This window comes from Cucurbitaria berberidis, assembly GCF_010015615.1.
Source record: "Cucurbitaria berberidis CBS 394.84 unplaced genomic scaffold K460scaffold_2, whole genome shotgun sequence".
Classification (NCBI taxonomy): Eukaryota; Fungi; Ascomycota; class Dothideomycetes; order Pleosporales; family Cucurbitariaceae; genus Cucurbitaria; species Cucurbitaria berberidis.
Genome location: NW_024468936.1, coordinates 4,782,131 through 4,800,181, shown reverse-complemented (window position 1 = coordinate 4,800,181; position 18,051 = coordinate 4,782,131). Strand labels below are relative to the sequence as shown.

At 49.1% G+C, this 18,051-nt stretch overlaps 8 protein-coding genes across 8 annotated transcripts; 6 read left to right on the top strand and 2 right to left on the bottom strand.

The window, feature by feature from the left end:
• The first annotated feature begins 131 nt into the window (after positions 1-131).
• Positions 132-1,316, top strand: K460DRAFT_309329 (carbohydrate esterase family 12 protein). The gene is made up of 2 exons (XM_040930126.1): positions 132-557; positions 639-1,316. Exons 1-2 carry the CDS (start codon positions 264-266, stop codon positions 1,092-1,094), a joined length of 750 nt encoding a protein of 249 aa, XP_040791276.1. The 5' UTR covers positions 132-263; the 3' UTR covers positions 1,095-1,316.
• A 30-nt stretch (positions 1,317-1,346) lies between these two features.
• On the top strand, positions 1,347-2,088 carry K460DRAFT_309327 (uncharacterized protein). Its single transcript, XM_040930125.1, has 2 exons — positions 1,347-1,735; positions 1,784-2,088. The coding sequence occupies exons 1-2, from the start codon at positions 1,399-1,401 to the stop codon at positions 1,960-1,962; spliced, it is 516 nt and encodes a 171-aa protein (XP_040791275.1). The 5' UTR covers positions 1,347-1,398; the 3' UTR covers positions 1,963-2,088.
• Positions 2,089-3,129: 1,041 nt separating this feature from the next.
• K460DRAFT_375520 (MFS general substrate transporter) lies at positions 3,130-7,131 on the top strand (the record flags this gene model as incomplete). The annotated part of the gene is made up of 7 exons (XM_040934778.1): positions 3,130-3,359; positions 3,652-3,936; positions 4,023-4,726; positions 4,969-5,067; positions 5,512-6,079; positions 6,130-7,035; positions 7,065-7,131. 7 exons carry the CDS (start codon positions 3,130-3,132, stop codon positions 7,129-7,131), a joined length of 2,859 nt encoding a protein of 952 aa, XP_040791274.1.
• A 629-nt stretch (positions 7,132-7,760) lies between these two features.
• On the top strand, positions 7,761-9,926 carry K460DRAFT_309319 (autophagy related lipase-like protein Atg15). Its single transcript, XM_040930124.1, has 2 exons — positions 7,761-9,274; positions 9,324-9,926. Exons 1-2 carry the CDS (start codon positions 7,802-7,804, stop codon positions 9,525-9,527), a joined length of 1,677 nt encoding a protein of 558 aa, XP_040791273.1. The 5' UTR covers positions 7,761-7,801; the 3' UTR covers positions 9,528-9,926.
• On the top strand, positions 9,902-11,225 carry K460DRAFT_80037 (acyl-CoA N-acyltransferase). Its single transcript, XM_040938699.1, has 2 exons — positions 9,902-10,020; positions 10,152-11,225. Exon 2 carries the CDS (start codon positions 10,360-10,362, stop codon positions 11,017-11,019), a length of 660 nt encoding a protein of 219 aa, XP_040791272.1. The 5' UTR covers positions 9,902-10,020; positions 10,152-10,359; the 3' UTR covers positions 11,020-11,225.
• Positions 11,226-11,431: 206 nt separating this feature from the next.
• On the top strand, positions 11,432-12,844 carry K460DRAFT_403979 (uncharacterized protein; the record flags this gene model as incomplete). Its single annotated transcript, XM_040936681.1, has 1 exon — positions 11,432-12,844. The coding sequence occupies one exon, from the start codon at positions 11,432-11,434 to the stop codon at positions 12,842-12,844; it is 1,413 nt and encodes a 470-aa protein (XP_040791271.1).
• Positions 12,845-13,047: 203 nt separating this feature from the next.
• K460DRAFT_364697 (carbohydrate-binding module family 18 protein) lies at positions 13,048-15,009 on the bottom strand. The gene is made up of 3 exons (XM_040933046.1): positions 14,785-15,009; positions 14,425-14,724; positions 13,048-14,376 (listed from the first exon to the last, which is right to left on the bottom strand). Exons 1-3 carry the CDS (start codon positions 14,925-14,927, stop codon positions 13,494-13,496), a joined length of 1,326 nt encoding a protein of 441 aa, XP_040791270.1. The 5' UTR covers positions 14,928-15,009; the 3' UTR covers positions 13,048-13,493.
• Positions 15,010-15,875: 866 nt separating this feature from the next.
• K460DRAFT_79973 (uncharacterized protein) lies at positions 15,876-18,049 on the bottom strand. The gene has a single exon (XM_040938698.1). It carries the CDS (start codon positions 17,753-17,755, stop codon positions 16,058-16,060), a length of 1,698 nt encoding a protein of 565 aa, XP_040791269.1. The 5' UTR covers positions 17,756-18,049; the 3' UTR covers positions 15,876-16,057.
• Positions 18,050-18,051: the final 2 nt, after the last annotated feature.

The following is an 18,051-nucleotide window of genomic DNA, read 5'->3' as shown; positions in this document are numbered from 1 at the left end:
GTTATTAAATAAATAAAATCTTAATTTTTAGCTTTTTTACTAGTAAAAAGTGGTTCATCGGCTGCCGCGGTTCATCGGCTGTCCCACCTCGGTATGGCGAACAGGTCCTGGGAAATCTTTTAGGTCCATTCCGCCGGGCAGCCACGTGGTGTGACCGATGTCGTATAAGATGATTACCAGTGGGTAGTATATAAGATGGGGGCTTAGTTCAGGGTCTTAATACACCTCAGCTCGAATCCAAAGTCCATCGCGCAGCGTCTATCATGCGTTTCACGCTTCTCTCCCTCCTCCCGGTCGCTCTCGCAGTACCCGCCACCGTGCTGGACCGCGCCGTGAAGCCAGTATACTGGCTCCTAGCCGGTGATTCTACCACGGCTCCAGCTGGTGGTTGGGGCGATGCTTTCCTCTCTACCACGGTCGCTAAAGGCTCTTCGGGACATAATTACGGGCACAGCGGTGCAAGCACAAAGTCTTTCCGAGCAGGAGGTGATTGGAAGAAGGTCATTGGCGACATAGGAACGCACAAGAAAGATTATCGCGTCTATGTGACAATTCAGGTATGCATTCGTCCGTCGCAATGCAATAATGCTACTAAGGCGGGCTATACGCGAATGAACATGGCGCTGACAACCCTACAGTTTGGTCACAACGACCAAAAACCAACCTCCGGCGTCAGTCTCGCAGACTACAAGACCAATCTCGGAAACTTCGTCAACGAAGTCACTGCCGCAGGGGGAATACCCATTCTTGTCACCCCTCTCACCCGGCGTACCTTCAACAAATCTACCAAGAAGGTGGTCGAGAATCTTTCCAACGAGCGCACGACAACTATCGCCGTCGCCGATGAGAAGAAAGCGCGCTTCATCGATCTAAATAGGGCGAGCACGGATTATGTGAATGCGATCGGCGAGAAAGCGATTACGCCATATAATCTGGGTGGCACTGATAGAACGCATGTGAGCCCTTGGGGTGGCGTTGTGTTTTCGAGATTAGTGAGCGATTTGTTAGTGGCGAAGTATCCGGGTGAGTTTGAAGAGGTGACGCAGAAGAATGCGACGCTGAGTGCATTGATCAAGGCGGGAAAGCCTGCGTAGGGCACCAAGGAGTCGATTAGTGTTTGTACATATCGAGTTATTCTTTCGAAATGATCGAATCTCCGTGACATTAGCCCACGAAATGGACGGCAATAGAACGTGCAGATGCACGGTATTTGGTGTTTCGACATATTGTATCGGCACGGATGTGATGAATGAAACCCTATCCGATCGGTACCCACTTTTCTAGGCCGCGGCCCAAGACAAATAGAACCACGAGCTACTCACCACTGCTTGCATTCTTGCTTGCACCTTCACTGTGTATCCTACCTTGACTACAGTCGCTCTTAGCATACCGTTCTCGATGTCGTCAATTCTTGGGCCCGTCCACCTCTTGGCGTATTCTACCCTTCTCGGAACCGAGCTTTACCAAAGTTTCGTGATGACCAAAGTCGCATATCAAGCTCTTCCAAGATCAGCCTTTACAAGCTTGCAAAAGCGCGTGTTCCCGATCTACTTCCAAAGCCAGTCGCTGCTCCTCCTGCTAGCTGCTGTGAGCATCCCGCCCCACGGCCTGATCTCCTTGTTCAAGGAGAAAAGCGACTGGATTCCCTTCGCCGTGGCAGGCATAACTGCTGGGCTCAATCTAGTTGTTTACGGACCGAGAACCAAAGAGTTGATGATTGAGAAAGTTCATCAAGGTATGTCCGATGCAATTACTTAATAGCAACGAACTAACTGGAAATCAGCAACTCGCGATGTGGATCTTGAACTTAGTACAGGGACTGTAAGCGAGAGTATGAAGAAGCTCAATCGATCGTTTTCTAGGGCTCATGCAATGAGTATCCATTTGAACCTCGTCGCGATTGGTGCGACGCTTTGGTATGGATGGCGGTTGGCTTCGAGGTTAAGGTTTGATACCAAGTAGAAGATCGCATAGTAAAGTATACGAGCAGCAATTGACAATACCTAACCACGAGAGAACACCGGTTCGAGGCGTCTATCGATGCTGTTGGGTGGGTTAAAATATACATTCCAGGCATCACTTCATGAGGCTGTCTTTTTTCATATGCCTAGCTGTTATATGCTATCATCCATACTAAGAGATGGTTTTCTTTAAAAAAAAAAGATTGACAAACCCGTAATAGCCCATAACCTTGATGCATGCCGATGATCGCGCTTCGATTCAGAGTAGAGATCGGAAGCCGCGCCTAGCGTGTTTACTAGCGCGGCACGGATGCTGCTTACCTTTCCGTCCCGGCCTTCTATCACCCCTTCTTGCTTCAGGTACCTGCATTACGCCATCGCATCGGATGGATTATCAAGAGCAGCCGAGTGGAGCAAGAGTTTTTTCTCGAACATCGCAAGCTTGTCAGCGATGCCGTAGTCAGAAATCACGCTGTTTGCCGAGCACTCTGCCTGGAACATGCCAGAGGTACATGCCAACCAATGAAATAACTTAAGCCGAAATTCACAAAACCACATACACTAGAGTGTCTATAAAATAAAGCTGACTAGAAAATAGATGCTTTGTCGCTAAGAAGGATTGCGAATGGGCGGAAGAGCCGCGTCGCGCGAGGAAGTTGCGCGCACCCTCGTAAGGCGCTTCCGTTCCCATGACCAGAATTAAGCCTAATGCCCTCAAAGACGCATCGCTCAAGTCGAACAAAAGATCGATGGTCTTGTTGCCAGCCTTGTCAACTCATCTTCATCCCAGTTATCTACTGTCTCAGCAGAGCCAGAGGTATGGGCTGAACCTACATCATCCATACCCGAACCACCGAGGCGAGAAGTATGGCAAAGAGATAATACAGTGGCACCCGGGAGTTGGATGCCAGTGCCGCCTTCTTTTGAGCTGGACACAACACAAACACATAAAGAGATCGAAAAAGCCCCTAACAATGCAGAAGCCGACCGCGAGTACATTGCGAGTATCCGTAGCATTCACAGTTTTGGTGATCGTGAAGACATCAGCCAAGCTCCTGAAGGCTTGTTCCAACCTTCAAAAAGGCACGAAGCCCCCATTAATGATGGCTTGATCAAACAGATACTCTCCACTGGTGAAGGAGATAATCTGCTCGACGAGTATCGACAAATGTCGGCATCCTTCCCCTTTGTCGTTTTAGCGCCCAGTATATCAGGCAAAGAGCTACATGGGAGCAATCCAATGCTATTGCTTGCTATTCTCACAGTTGCCTCGTGGAGAGATCATCAGCGACAGATGTTACTTGATAAAATATACCGCAGCGAACTCGCAGACCGGACCCTACTCCACCCGCGAAGGACGTTAGGCTTGGTCCAAAGCGTGCTAGTGTACCTTTCGTGGTGAGTCGTTCGAAGACATCTACTAAAGGATATTGACATCTCCAGGTATCACTTCGTATTTAGTCACAAGACTCAGCAGATATTCTTCCTTCATCACCTTGTCATTGGTCTTGCCCTCGATATTGGCCTGCATCAAGATTATCAGCCTCTTCATTTTCCACATCGTCCGAAACCCCCAGCACCTCGTCCTCAAGAACAGCGAGAGCGACAGCGAGCGTTTCTAGGTTGCTACTACCTTGCCTCAATGTACGCATCATGTGTCACTGTAGCAACGATTTGCTAATCTAATCAGGATTGCGGCAGGGCTCCAGAAGCCGAACTTACTGAAGCACACACCTCATATGACAGAGTGGGCCCAAAACTTGAGGCGTGACCTGGAGTACGAGTCTGATGAGACTATCAGTCATCTAATTTCTCTGCGACAGATTGACGATCAAGTGCAAGACACGTTGTTCACTGGGAGTGCTGCAGGACTGCCACTAACTGATGCACGAACTCTCATGCACGTGCGGTTCATGGAAGCGCAACTCAATGCATGGAAGCGGGAAAGCTGCAATTCTGGGTCTAAGCGCTGTATGTCATCTAAGAGCGATTTAACGTGACTACCTAATTTTTGATAGTGCTAGAACTTTCTTCATCGTTCACTGAGATGTTATTGCACAGTGTTGCTCTTCGTACTCAGTTGATGTTGGATCAGAGACCGACGATCGACTCAACTCGACTCAAGGGCTTACTTTCCGCACTTGAGGCCGGAAAACGATTTTTGGACACTCTTCTGTCGTTTCCCGCCTATGAGTATCATATTGTCTCATTCTCTGAGTGGATGAGGCTGCCGACAGTTATCATGACAGTGGCCCGACTTTGCATGCCCACTGACATACATGTTGCTACTGGCTGGGACTTCAAGGCTGCCCAGGACCGGGTACGCCTAGACTTGTGCCTTGAGTCACTATGCTACAGAATGCAGGGCCTTTCTACCTACGACAAACAGAAACAGTCGCATCCTGACTTCTGGATCGCTATGCGGTTTATAATGGATCTGACAAGAACCTGGTATATTCGAAAGATAAAGCCCAACATGCAAGCCGATACGTCCTCTCAGCCTACGCCAAATGAAACGGTGGGGCAAACAACAAGCGACATCTCGGGTCCCAGCTCGGGCGCTCATTCAACGCCTTCCATTCATCGAGCCGGCGAACGTTACAATACGTTGGCGGGTATAAATCATATGGGAGACATCAACATGGACATAGACATGGGCATGGAGGACGATGCTGGCCCTTTTGCTTTCATGAAAGATTCGGATTTCGATATGGAACAGTTCTTTGACATGGGTATCTGGAGTGACGAGAGCTACATCGGCATGGGTTTCGGCGGGGGCGGCATGCCCTCCTAGCATCGCCAATTACGATCTTGACGTCCCATAGGCTCGAAGATTTAGGGCGTCAACTGCATCTACCGAGTCCGTGTAAGAAGGACCATAGAGCGTCTTTTGCGCGTGTGATTGTAAAGGTTGGCTTTGTAGCAAACTTGTAATAGTACGTTCAGAAGCTACTGGGATTGATGACTGTGTATTTGTAGTGCCGAGCAAGTCTCCAACATCTAATAGACGATACTCAATATTCAAACATTGTACGGATTCAAACATTGCTTCATAAAGTTGCACTATCATTGAGTATGAAGAGTCGGATTCCATGTCCCATAAAACGTTTATCACAACATACGATAACTTCACACTGCTTTCCAAATTACACCTTCTTCTTTGCTATTACTTGCATTGATATTCATTCATGTTTGGCAAGACTCAGATTAAACATCGGCATACTGATTGACTCACAAAACATGATCGGCCATGCTTTCATATATATGCATAAACTTGTTTTTCGCACGCTACGAAACACTGTAGATGCTCCGAGTTCAAAGCACTTGCGATGTACTGAGCGCGAAGCGTTGCTAGAGAGATCGGAATAAACCCTAGCCGAGGGCTTGCTTTATGCCGACGCCTTACCTATTCAGGACATGGGTCTGAGTGGACATAAATCCTTCGAAATTAATCTTTTTCTCTCAACTTTCAGATACCAACCTCAGATTAATATGACGACGGTTAAACCTACGAATCAATGTTCGGACATTGAGCCCATCGAGCTCGTAGCTCTGAACTCCACGAAACCACCACAACCACAAACAGAAACGACACCTCAAGATGGCGATGTTGTGCAGCAGTACCCTCGGGGTATTCGACTCGTTCTAATTACCGTCGGCTTGATACTCAGTATATTCATCGCAGCTCTGGACACCGCTATTCTCGCAACAGCAATCCCTAGCATAACCAGCCAATTCGGTAGCATCAGCAACATCGCCTGGTACGGATCGGGCTACAGCATAACAAATGCCACTTTCCAGTCACCCTGGGGAAAGGCGTACCACTACTTTTCGCTGAAAAAGACGTTTTTACTTGCGATCCTTGTCTTTGAGATAGGCAACGTGATTTGCGCCTTAGCGCCTTCTAGCGAGATCTTGATTTTTGGGAGGGTGATTGCTGGTGTGGGCGGCGGAGGAATTTTCACAGGCGCCTTTATCATTATTGCTTTGACCGCTGGACCAGAGTATCGAGCTGCCTACATGGGTATTCTTGGTGTGACGTTTGGATGCTCAAGCGTTGTTGGGCCGTTGATGGGTGGGGCGTTGACAGACGGGCCTGGCTGGCGCTGGTGTTTCTGGTAAGTCATTTGGGCTCCGACAATACGTAGCTAGTACTAACTTCTAGTAGGATCAGCCTCCCGATTGGCTTCACTGCAGCGTTGACTATGTTTCTCTGCTTCAAAGATCCTCTCACGCCCAAGAAAGCCACCCTTCGTGAAAAGATTATCCATCTTGACCTCAACGGCGCGACTTTACTATCCGGCTCCTTCTCTTGTTTTGTGCTAGCGATGCATTGGATCGGTGTTAATAGCTGGACGAGCGCACGCGTTCTAGGGAGCTTTGTCGGGTTTGCTGCTCTTCTTGCCTGCTTCGTCATCAATGAGTGGCTCATGGGCAGCAAAGCCATGGTACGAGCACACCTCTTCAAGAACAGACTTGTTCTCGCAAATCTCTGCTACATCTTCTTCTTAGCCGGCGCCTTCTTCCCACTGATGTACACTTTACCGATCCAGTTCCAATCTGTCAACAATAACACCGCATCGCAAAGCGGCGTCCGACTGATTCCTCTTGTCCTCGGCATCTCGGTTTTCACTATGGTCTCCAACGGCTTGCTTACATTCTGGCGACACTATAAACCCTTCCTCCTTGTAGGCGCCTTACTTGCCGCTGCCGGTAACACAAAGATATATACCCTGGACGCTAATACATCAACGTCAGCCTGGATCGGTTACGAGCTAATAACAGCGATCGGCGTCGGTCTCGCTCTCCAAATCCCTTTGATCGCCAATCAAAACCTAGTCGCCACTGACGACCTCGGGGCTGCAACATCCATGTCCCTCTTCATGGAGAACTGTGGCACAGCATTATTCATTGCGTCTTGTGAAGCGGCGTTCACGAATGGACTGCTATCAAGTCTGGAGAACAATTTACCAAATGTTGATGCGAGGGATGTCATTGATGCTGGCGCGACGCAACTCAGGGGCCTCTTTTCAGGCAAGGAATTAGAGCAGGTGCTGAGTAGTTATTTGGATGGGTGTAAGACGAGTCATATCATCACGATAGCTTGTGGGGCGATTGCGGGCGTGATATCGTTGTCGAATGCGGGGCCAGCAATGGTACGAGAGGTTAGGCTGAGGCTGAGGAAGACGCATGAGCGATAGATTCCTCGTCGTAGGAGATGAGGTTCAACACCTTAGTTGTCACGTGAACGCCAAGGAAGGATGGTCCGTGCCGGGATAGGGTATATCATTCACCCAGCAGCTAGTTTAGCTCGATAGAACCTATGAATACAGATCATCACCCCATATCATGACATTAGTTATAGTTTGTTTTTCGTTTGAGCATTATCGAATGTTGGCATCATCAAGCCTAATACTCTAAGTCTGTCAGTGTTCTCAACAGCTGTAGGTGACTTTAGGTTTGAATTATACAGTTCTGCCATCATATAGGACCGCGAATCGCCATCCGTACGGCCCTACTAATGTACGAGTTGTTGTGTAAAAGTCAGGCGTGAATAGATCCTCGGGACAATCTACTGTTGATCTAAGCCAACGAGCCCTCTCCCACGATATTTCCATTATTTGTTGCGGTCTGGCAGCGCGAAGGGCATCGTGACTTGTGCAATATCAGGAGGTGTCCGAAAGTGAATCAGATGACGTAGCGTCACCCGCTAAGCCATGTTCGGCGATAGCGCCTGTCACGCGCCCCGACCGTGCGCAGGCGGCGACTCAGCCATCGACGACCTTATCAAAACAACCTCGAACCTCGTCCTTTCCGCTCTCCCGAAATGCCTATACAACATGCCCTCGCATGCACAGATGCGTAGCTTTTGGACCACCTTCTCCCGTGTTCTTTTTATTATTGGCACGCTCGCGCAGGTCGCGTTGCTCGCTGTAATCTTCCGGTCCTATGCCGGTGACGATGTTTCCGGTGCAGCTACGCCTGTAGCTGACGCAGCACCAGTCGCAAAGTCGAAGTCAAGTGGTTTTACTTTGCGACATCTCTTCCATCATGGCGCTGGTATCCCCGGACCGCGGGCGCGTAGGCTCGATGTTACGCCTCAGCGTATCACCGCAGCTGATGCTGAGTCCCAAGTCGGACCGTTTTCGGTTAGGCTATCACCAGTGAAGATCGAAAGGCCTGCATACCGATTATACGACGCTCAAAGCCCCATGTCTCCGATGTGGATTGCCGAGGATGTTGAAGGTCCTGACGTAGAAGAGAAGGAGACTGTTATAAATTTCGCCTACATGTCTGAGGATGCCTACAAGGTTGGACATGACGATCCGGGGTGGTTGGATGTTGATGAGCAATACAATTCATCCATTCCGTTTGGTTGGGATGACAGCGGCATTAGAGGCCATGTATTCAGCGACGACACCAACTCCACTATCATCCTATCTGTCAAAGGGACTACGGTCGCCATGTTCGAAGGGAATGGGACATCTGGAAACGATAAGGAGAACGACAATCTCTTCGGATCTTGTTGCTGTGGTCAGGGTGGTGCTTATCTTTGGCGTCAGGTGTGCGACTGCCAGACTGGTACCTATACTTGCGACGACAAGTGCGTCAAAGACGAAATCAAGAAGCCGAACAGATACTATGCAGCGACGGTCGAGCTATATGAGGAGGTCATCAAGCTCTACCCCAACGCAAACATCATCACGACAGGTCATAGCCTAGGTGGAGTGCTTGCTTCTTTGATTGGCTTACAGCATGCCGTCCCCTCTGTGACATTCGAGACCTACCCTCAAGCTTTGGCGGCTAAACGCCTGGGTCTACCAACTGCAGGCGATGTAGCTCCTCTGAGGAAGTATACTGGAGGTTTCCACTTTGGACATACAGCGGATCCTGTTTACATGGGGACCTGCAACGGGCCTTCGAGTTTTTGCACCCTTGGAGGCTATGCTTTCGAAACTCTCTGTCATACAGGAAAGAGGTGTGCTTACGATGTAGTCAAAGACTGGGGTTGGAGACAAAGCACGTCAACGCATAGCTTGAGATACGCCATCGACAAAGTCTACAAAGTCTACGATAAGGCGGCGAAATGCGAGGATGAGGATGTCAATTGTGTTGACTGCTTTCTGTGGAAATATGAGAATGGCACGCACACTAAGCCGACGACTACATCGACAGCGACAAGCACTACATCTTCGCAAACGCGAACGGAGACATGTAAGACGCCAGGGTGGTGGGGATGCCGCGATGAGACGGCAACATCGACCACATCTAGCACATTCAGTAGTACAACCACCACCAGCACTTGTAAAACGGTAAGTTCTCCGACTCGTTATTACCAGCATCATTCGCTAATTGGACTAGCCTGGCTGGTTCGGCTGCAAGGACACAACCGCAACCACAACCATAACCACAACCACTTCGTCGACTGAGCCCACCACAACGACATGTACGAGCAAAGGCTGGTTCGGCAAATGTCGTGACAAGGTATCTGTTACGACAACACCGGCAGTGGAAGGGCATGCATACTGGCGAACAGCACCAACTGCGACGCAAACGGCTCCATAGCTTGACCTTTTGAACGATAACGTATATTTCACACCTAACTCTGCGTTAATGTGACACAATTGCTCTAACTACACGATGGAGCTGATTCGCTGCCAGCTTACGAGTCATTCCAATCATTCCAATCTGCCCAAAAGCAACATACGAGTTGAGCGACTCACCACGTCTTTGCACTAGCTTTATCTGACTCAAAGCGCACCCCCATCCGCCCTCGCTTGAGCATTTCCTGGTGTCAAAAGTTTCCGTACCTCCGATAACAACTCCAAAATGGCATGTCTCAACGTACCGCATGAGTTTGTTCTAATATCGCGTCATGTCTTTTAAACTGTATCCGCACGAAGAGCATATTTACATGTACTCGTAGCAGAACGATAATACGGAATCATCAACTAAGATAACCGCACCGATTCATTCCTTAAAATCATCGAACCTTGAGCGCTCGAGGGTATTGATATATATATTAGATTTTGATTCATGATGAGGTCTGCCTGGAAGTGTAAGTGACTTCGTATTGAGAGCTTGCAAGGATTGAGTCCACATGCATGAATACGGGTATTCCAAACGTCTCAACTGCCAGTGCAAACTCAATGGATATATATAACGTGATAGATGCTGACTCTTCGAAAGGCTGACAATCTATAATCGCCTTCCTATTTAGGTTGTCTGACGAAGAAGGATCCTCTAGCGCTGACGTACCAGTGCTCCTGCATGACTCATCAACCCACTCATCTCGATTTTGTTTCGTCAACCACAACACATTTCCATACCCCTCAAGATCAAGTAACACCTTGGCATTCTCTATCATCTCAGTTTCGAATCTCCTTGAGTCCTCAAGATGCTCGACTTCAACTTCCACCTGACCACCCCACGACTCTACATTTCTTATCTCGATCCCTCCAAGGAGGCACATTGCGAATTCATGTACGCATTAGTTAACACCCCACAAATGGTGAAGGAATATCGAGGCAAGCGAGACCCACTGCAAAACCGGGAAGCTGGACGCAAATTCATCCAGGATGGCGTTGACAAATTAGAGAGGAGTGGCTATGGGCGCTATCTGATTTCGTTGAAACCAAATAACATCGACGAAGAAGGGTCCGAAAAGGCAAAATATGCGCTTCCATTCTCTAAGGGAGAACAAGAGCTCGTAGGGATTGTGACAATGCAACTTGATCGTTTCCCCGGGGCGCCTACGATCCCGGACATTGGCTTCGGACTGTTCGAAAAATACCAAGGCCGTGGGTACGCTACGGAGGCTGCACAAGGTTTAATGAAGTACTTTGAGGAAGAGCGAGGGCAGTTTGTATTCTCTGGATATTGTAGCCCAGATAATGAGGCAAGTAAGAGTGTTTTACGGAATCTTGGGTTTGAAGAGAGAGGCGTGAGATCGATACTGGGGATATTTGGAGAAGGCGAGGAGACAGCTTTAACAGCATTGGTGTGGACAAAGGGAGTGGCTGAGGATGAAAGTGAGCTGAAGAGATGGGGCCTCTGATAAATCGAAAGAAGAATACAGAATGGTCTATTCAGGCCTTAAGTGAGATTAACGACATAATCTTAGAATGCGTACGCATGCTTTGATGGAGTCAACCGAACAATTCAGTTGAAGGGGCTGTCACTCGCGGCTCTTCAAGTCCGACATCATGTGACAGCGCGTTCGCCGGGTAACGACAACGGCGGTGTTTTCGACAACACGCAACTGCCTGCGCGCATACTCGTTAGAAAACATCTGTTACTTCCATACTGACGTCGTTGAGGCATCTACAAAAATATCGATCAAGACGAGCATCGCTTTTCGCAGGCTTTTTATTTCGCCAAGCATCTCTAAAAGAGGATATCCACATAACTCCCTATGGGTACAGGGTGTCGGCACAGCTTGTGACGAGGAAAGCGCCATTTTTCTGATCATGGCTCACGATCAGAGCTATAATTCGACTCATACACGCAAGCCTTCACTAAAACGACCAAACTTACTTCAGGGCTTGCTCCCTGAGCCCAGTCCTCAGGAACTCAGTATGAAGATTACAGAACGTATTGAGTATCATCTTTCTGGCACCGCACCGAAGTCAACTGGTCTTTACGACACCATCTGCATGCTGCTGCGCGACCCAAACCTTGCTACACAAGTGCGCCACTTGCATCTCGACCTCCGTGCCAACTGCCACGATCCTCACGACTACTATACTCACGATGCGCTATCATACTATATGGATAATATGGGTTATAACAGCGATTGGAAGGAAGAGGTTGTGAAGGGTTCAGAAACTGCTCTTGCTGGACTGCTTCTCACTCTGCTACCAGAGCTCGAGCACCTCGAGGTACGGCTGTTCAAGCAATACAAAAACCGAGATACGCCGCAGATTTCATCGGAGGAGGAAGCAAGGGACGATTCCGCAATCGAGATATCTGACTCCTCATTGGATGTCACATCGGACATAGTTTACGAAAGCATACACTTCTCGACTTATGAACTGTTTCGCGAGCCGCCTGCCGTTTTCGATATGACCCACATTGCCGCATTCCGTAGCCTAACCTCCATCTGCTCACCGACACTGCTGCCCTGGAATATCATGTGCTTCCCTAATCTAAAGCAAGTTACCGTTAGTCTTGAAATCGACAGCTGTGGGCGATTTGAATTCGATCTACCAAATTGCGCTCAGATTCCACAGGAAGAAGCCGCCATATCAGGTATCATTAGTTTGATTGCGAAAGTGCCTATTGAGTTTCTGAACACAGCAAATTCCGAAGATAAAATCTTTGCTTACGTTCCGACTGTTCTCCGCCACGCGCCGGGCCTCAAGCGTCTTGCGTTACACTTGAAGCGCGACCTGGACGATGGACCTTGTCCCAGAAATGACATCAAACGCAGCTACCAGACTCTCATCCGCTCTTTGAGCAGTAAGTCCGTGGAAGAGTTAATCATAGACACTTGCGACATTGAAGCAAGCGCTGTACGCAAGTGTCCGGTAGACTTTTTTGAGAGTCTGCATCCCATCAACTCTCTCAGTGGCTTCCCCTGCCTTCGACGCATCGTCGCACCACAGGAGGCCTTTATAAGAGTGGAGAGTAGTCTGTGGAAGAGGAAAAATACCGGTTTCGGCGCTCCAACTTGCCTTCTACCAGACACTATCGAAACAGTTGAGATCATCGACTCAACCACTACTCTCAATATGTGGGCTATCCGCATTCTTGACGCGTCCATGGCAGCGACAGGGCTCAAAGTCAGCACCCTATCTCATCTAAGCAAAGTTGTTCTTTGGTGCGATCGTTGGTACCCAACTATTGTCCCCGACTATCGCACCGATAAGTGGTCTCAGTAGCCTCGAGATCATTACCCGGTCCCTGGTCGAGGAGGCAGGGAGAGTGCCCTCCTGCCTTCAGGTATCTATGGAGATTACTGCGATTTCGAAAATTATAAGCCGGTCAAAGCGGATCCTGCTCTGGAAGCCGACATGCGTACTGGTGTGAGGCTGCAGCTTGACATGTGTCTTGACTCAGATGACGAATCTGCAGTAGCTCGCCCGAAAAAGGTAAACATGCACCAGGAGGAGTCTATGCATCTTCGTACTATGATCTGGGATATGCTGGGGAAAGCGGGAATTCAGATAGAGATGAGGCCTGATGAGGAGCGTGGGTGGAGGAAATAGGTAGCTGGGCGGTTATTACTCTGGTTTTTATTCATCACTCTCATGTGTTACGAGAAACCAATACATAGAGCCACTGCAGGGTTTGGTACGTTTCGTAACCAGGTAGTATTGGTAGAAAAAACGAGCGATGATCATTATTTTAGAAGCACGCCATGTAAGTAAGGAAATACATGACGAGAGTGCTAGTCCATGACAACGTCAATTCAGATCAAGTAGAACAGATATTCCTTGTATGGCTATAAACACAAGCTTGAATCACTTGAAAGAAAACCCAGATTATAGACGTATGCTAATCGCAATCTAGACACCATTAACTACTTCTTCATCCCGTGAATTCTGGTGCAGCCGAACTCGTGGACGTCCCAGTAACACAGCTAGGACTGGCTCCAGCAGGATCGATGATCTGTATGGTAATGTCATCGATACCAGTCTCCAAGCCTATCGGACCCCCCGCCGATCCACATTGTATAGTAATTGAATGGATTCCAGAACTTAGCGTTTTCTGCCCAGCGGTATGTTTTTGCCATCCTTCTCCTCCTCTGAGATTTGTAATAGAGCCCAAGCCTAGGTTATCAATGTAGACATTGAATCTAGCCTGGCCTGTGACAGTGTTTGTCAGACGTATCCACATAGATACGTCGATGGTAGTGGTTTGAGCGAGGATGAAAGACTGGGTTAAGCTGTAACCGACTGGAGTCATCCCTCCTAGCCTGATCCCCGAAAGGTAACGGGAAGATGAATGGCCATCGATTGCTGAAACTGTGATTCCCCACTGATTCCCAGCGTTCTGTACGACCCATGGACTGACAAGGCCAGTTTCAAAACCTGGGTTGACAGCAAGATTTACAGGAGCCGGGCACAGAGAAGGGGTTGGCGAGGCATCTGGAATAGTGACAGTACTTAGAGTTGAAGAGCCTGTCGAAGATGAGGGTACAACAGTGGAGGTTGAGGAAGCTATTTGGATCGAGGAGACGCTCTCGCTTGTGCTGATCGAAGATGATAACGCTAGGATGGTCGAAGATGACTGGCTGGTCGTGGACGACTGGGAGGTTGAAGTCGAACTCAACGTTGTCGAAGATGATGTTTGGCGGGTTGAAGACGAAATCGACGATGATATGGGCCGAGGAGAAGAAGGCGAGGAGACGAGATTGCATTTTCCAAAGCCTTGCTGACAACCGTCGCCGCAATATGCTTTAGTCAAACCGCTACCTCAAGTTAGTTAGGTTATTGGGGCTGTTGACGAGAAGACGTACCAGTAACTGTATTGACTGCAGCAGTCGCCCCATTTTGACCCTTGACACGTGAATCCAAAGCCCTTGCCGCAACGGTCACTTGGAGTAACTTTGAGTGTAGATGAAGGCGTATTGGATGAAGAGCTTCTGGTGGGTGTAACGAGTATAATGGATGCCGAGTTCGAGCTTGTGACGCGTGAGGATGTCGAGGTTGATCCAGTACTGCTTCGCACCACAGAAGATGAACTGGAGGAGCATTTCCCAAACTTGTCATTGCATCCGGCACCGCAATATGCACCTATGCTACCACAGTATTCGTACCTAATAGAGTCGCAAGTTAGATTTTTGGAAGGCAATAGCCGTAGTCATTGGTATACTGACTGGCTGCAGCAATTGCCATAGGAACTTCCGTGACAAGTCAGGCCAAATTTAGCTCCACAACGCCCTGTCTTGCTGATTTTCTGGGCGTCTGAAGACGAGAAGATGGTGAGGGCCACCACGGCCCAAGGTACAGTCGAAGGCATTACTGGCACGAAAAGGCTCAACGATAGTTAGATTGAGTGAAGTGTGGTGGTGACTGTGGTGTAGAGTAGGCTTGAACAAGCGTGTCAAGTGCGAATCTACCAGGTATGAACGAAACTGCAAATATAGGTGAACGTGCATGTGAGAACCTGAGTCTACTGCACGAATCGAGTCAGCTCCACATTGCGCCCATGTTTTCCAGAAAGGTCATGACCGACTAAGCGATGAACACTACTGCGCCAGCTCCGGACGCTTCGATGCCTTTTCGGGAACTAGCGTAGCCACATTCGTTAGTTTTCAGCCCCACGCCCACGCTACTGCCCGGCAAGGCTGTCTAGAACCTCTCCTTTCTACGAAAAAGACGGCAAAACTTACGGTGTTGCCGATCCTGCTTTCAAGCGTGCTTGAAGAGGAGATTAAGAGCAGGCGTTGCCTATCCGCTTCTCACCACTGATCAAGTCTGGCTGTTGCCGTAATTCTCAATAGGACTAGAAGGCTTTCCAGAAATTATCAGGCGATCAGGCGGTAAGAACCAATGCCGTCAGATGCCTTCAGGGGGTTAGCTTCATCTCGTTTCGTCTGTTATAGGTATTCGGTATGTATATTTTCCCTATCTTACGAGCGTTACCAGCGCGTTCCGTTGCCTAAGGTGTAAATGGCGTGGAGCACGCTTGGCTGGGGGAGATGTGGGTCGCCTGATAGCGCCAGAACTTTCCCAAATAGAGCGGCGATCGTCATCACAGGTGTATTCCCCGTCTTTCTTATCCATCTCATCGCCGTTTGCAAACCATGATCGATACGGAGGAAATTGTGGTATGAACGGAAGCTCTGTATACGTCTGCTCTCGAATCGTATGGAAGACGCAAGCAATCACGTCATGTCTTATTCAATCATGTCAAGTCTCCGAATTTTTCATTTCTTGCAGTAGAGAGGGAGTTTACGCCCGCCACCATCCCAGATCTCGAGGACGCCAGGATATACATTTTAAAGCCCCTTCACCCGGCACGCGTCATGGCCTCCCATACTCGAAACGCTGAAGTCAGCATGCAAGCTAACTGCTACCGCGACCTCTCCACCATAGCAATCTTAACCCGAAACTTTGGAAGCCCTATACTCGTCGAGATGCAGTGTTTCATGATTGGCGCGGCATCGAAGCCACGCCACTCGGGGTTCGGATCTCATCCCTCCACTCCTGCATCGTGGCCGTATTCCACAGAACCTCAATTCCCACTTTCAGTAACTCATCCCAAACTGATTCTGAGATGCTCCAATCGGACGTCCAAGCTTCCTCGCCCTCTCCTTGCTCATCATCGTCCAAGACACTTAATCGGGGGTCTGGGGCTTGTAATGGCTTCTTGTAGCACCACAGCACAATAGTCTTGAGGTTAGGGAAGCCTGGTTTGTTTGCGATGACGTAGAGTGCGAAGCGATTGACGGCGCAGGTAGTGTCGATGATCTCGATACGCTCGACGGACTCGGGGAGGGCACAAATGTCGAATTGCGGTGTTACGGAGAAGAAAGCTTCTTGAGGCGCTACGACTCGTCGAAGTTTGCGGTAGTGGACCAAGGATTGCATGGGAGAAAGGTCTCCGAGCACCATCTCATCCCATTCCAAGTTGGTGGTCTGTTCGTAAAGCTCGGCTGCATCGATAACCAGCGTTTCAAGGGCTTCATGATGATGATCGAGGAGAACTAGGACCTGATAGCCTGATTTATCGAAGCTGAACTGTCTATACAAGTCTTCCTGTAGCTTTAGTGGAATGATTCGGAACTGCAAGCATTTCAGGTCGGGGATTTCTGCAAGGACGCTATTCGGACGGGTACTGCTAGAGATATGCTGGGTCTCCATCATCACGAGAACATCGACCTCAACAGTCAGCTCTTTGATCATGGAAGGCAGCGGAGGTGGTTGTGGCAGCTGCAAGTGATTAAATCGGTATTGCGGGCTGGGGTAGATACTGAACCATTGTCCACACTTTAAGAACCGAAGTTTTGGGAGAGAGACTAGCGACGTCAGAACCAGCGATTTGCTGCTCAATTTCTCTAATTCAGCAAGGTGGAGTACTTCGGTTATCATCATTTCTTGCTGCAGGTCTGATGTACCGGTTGGGATACCGAGCATAGGCTCTGGTGAGATTACCGCTCTCCGAACCTGTTGCAACCAGATCTTGCAGTAAGTAGACTCGTCGTGGTTTTCATTGACATCTGCGTCACGCGCTCCATTAATATATGTCTTGTATGATGGATACCAAACGGACAAGCTGAGCTCTCGCAGGTTTGGAACAGAGGCAAGTATGACGCCTAGAATCGCAACTTCTTTTCCCAAATGAATGGCTTTGATCCATTTGCGCTTTGTAATGCGCGAAAGAGCGGGGTGGGTCATGCTGGAGATCGAGTCTTTGCATATATCGACGAATTCAGACCATCCACACCGACAAGGATCAAGACCATCGGGTTTCACACACCGACTGTTATGAGTCTTACTGTGATTGAACACCGTGAGGTCGAGTCGGCGCACCATGTTTGCCAGGTCCCGTCGCTCGAGCAAGGAGCGTGCAAGCTTCACGACGCGCGTAATGCCATCTTCAACCTTGTATTCTACGCGTCGCTGTAGAATGATGCATCCGTATTCGTCCCTGTGGTCTCGCTCTCCGCTTCCATCTCGCTCGTGATGGATGTGCGGCTTTTCTAGGCGGAGCGATCTGTAGAGCTTTTCTTGCGCAATGCCTCTATACCGTTGTGCGACGAGTGCGAGGTTGCAGAGAGCATTGTGTCCGAGATTCGTAGTAACTCGTAGGAGGATCTCGTCTGGCAGGTTGTCAAGACCCATAGCGAGTATTCAGGGAAGCTCGGTTGAAGTATTGTTGGTAGGCGGCTCGTTCGTTGTCATCAGTGAGGCGAGGAAGAGTGTCCAGAGACAATTATGCTTGCAGTGAATGCAGCGTCACCTGAAAGCTATAGAATCGGGTTGTCTTGGCAAACTCATCTTCCAGGCAGCAAGTTATACGAGGCTTTCCCTTCATTCGAGTCGCCCTACGATTGGTCCATAAGCCCTTCTGGAACAAAGTCACCTGCAATATCGCAGCCAACATTCTCGCGTCCGCTCTAGAGACTCGAGGCAGCTTT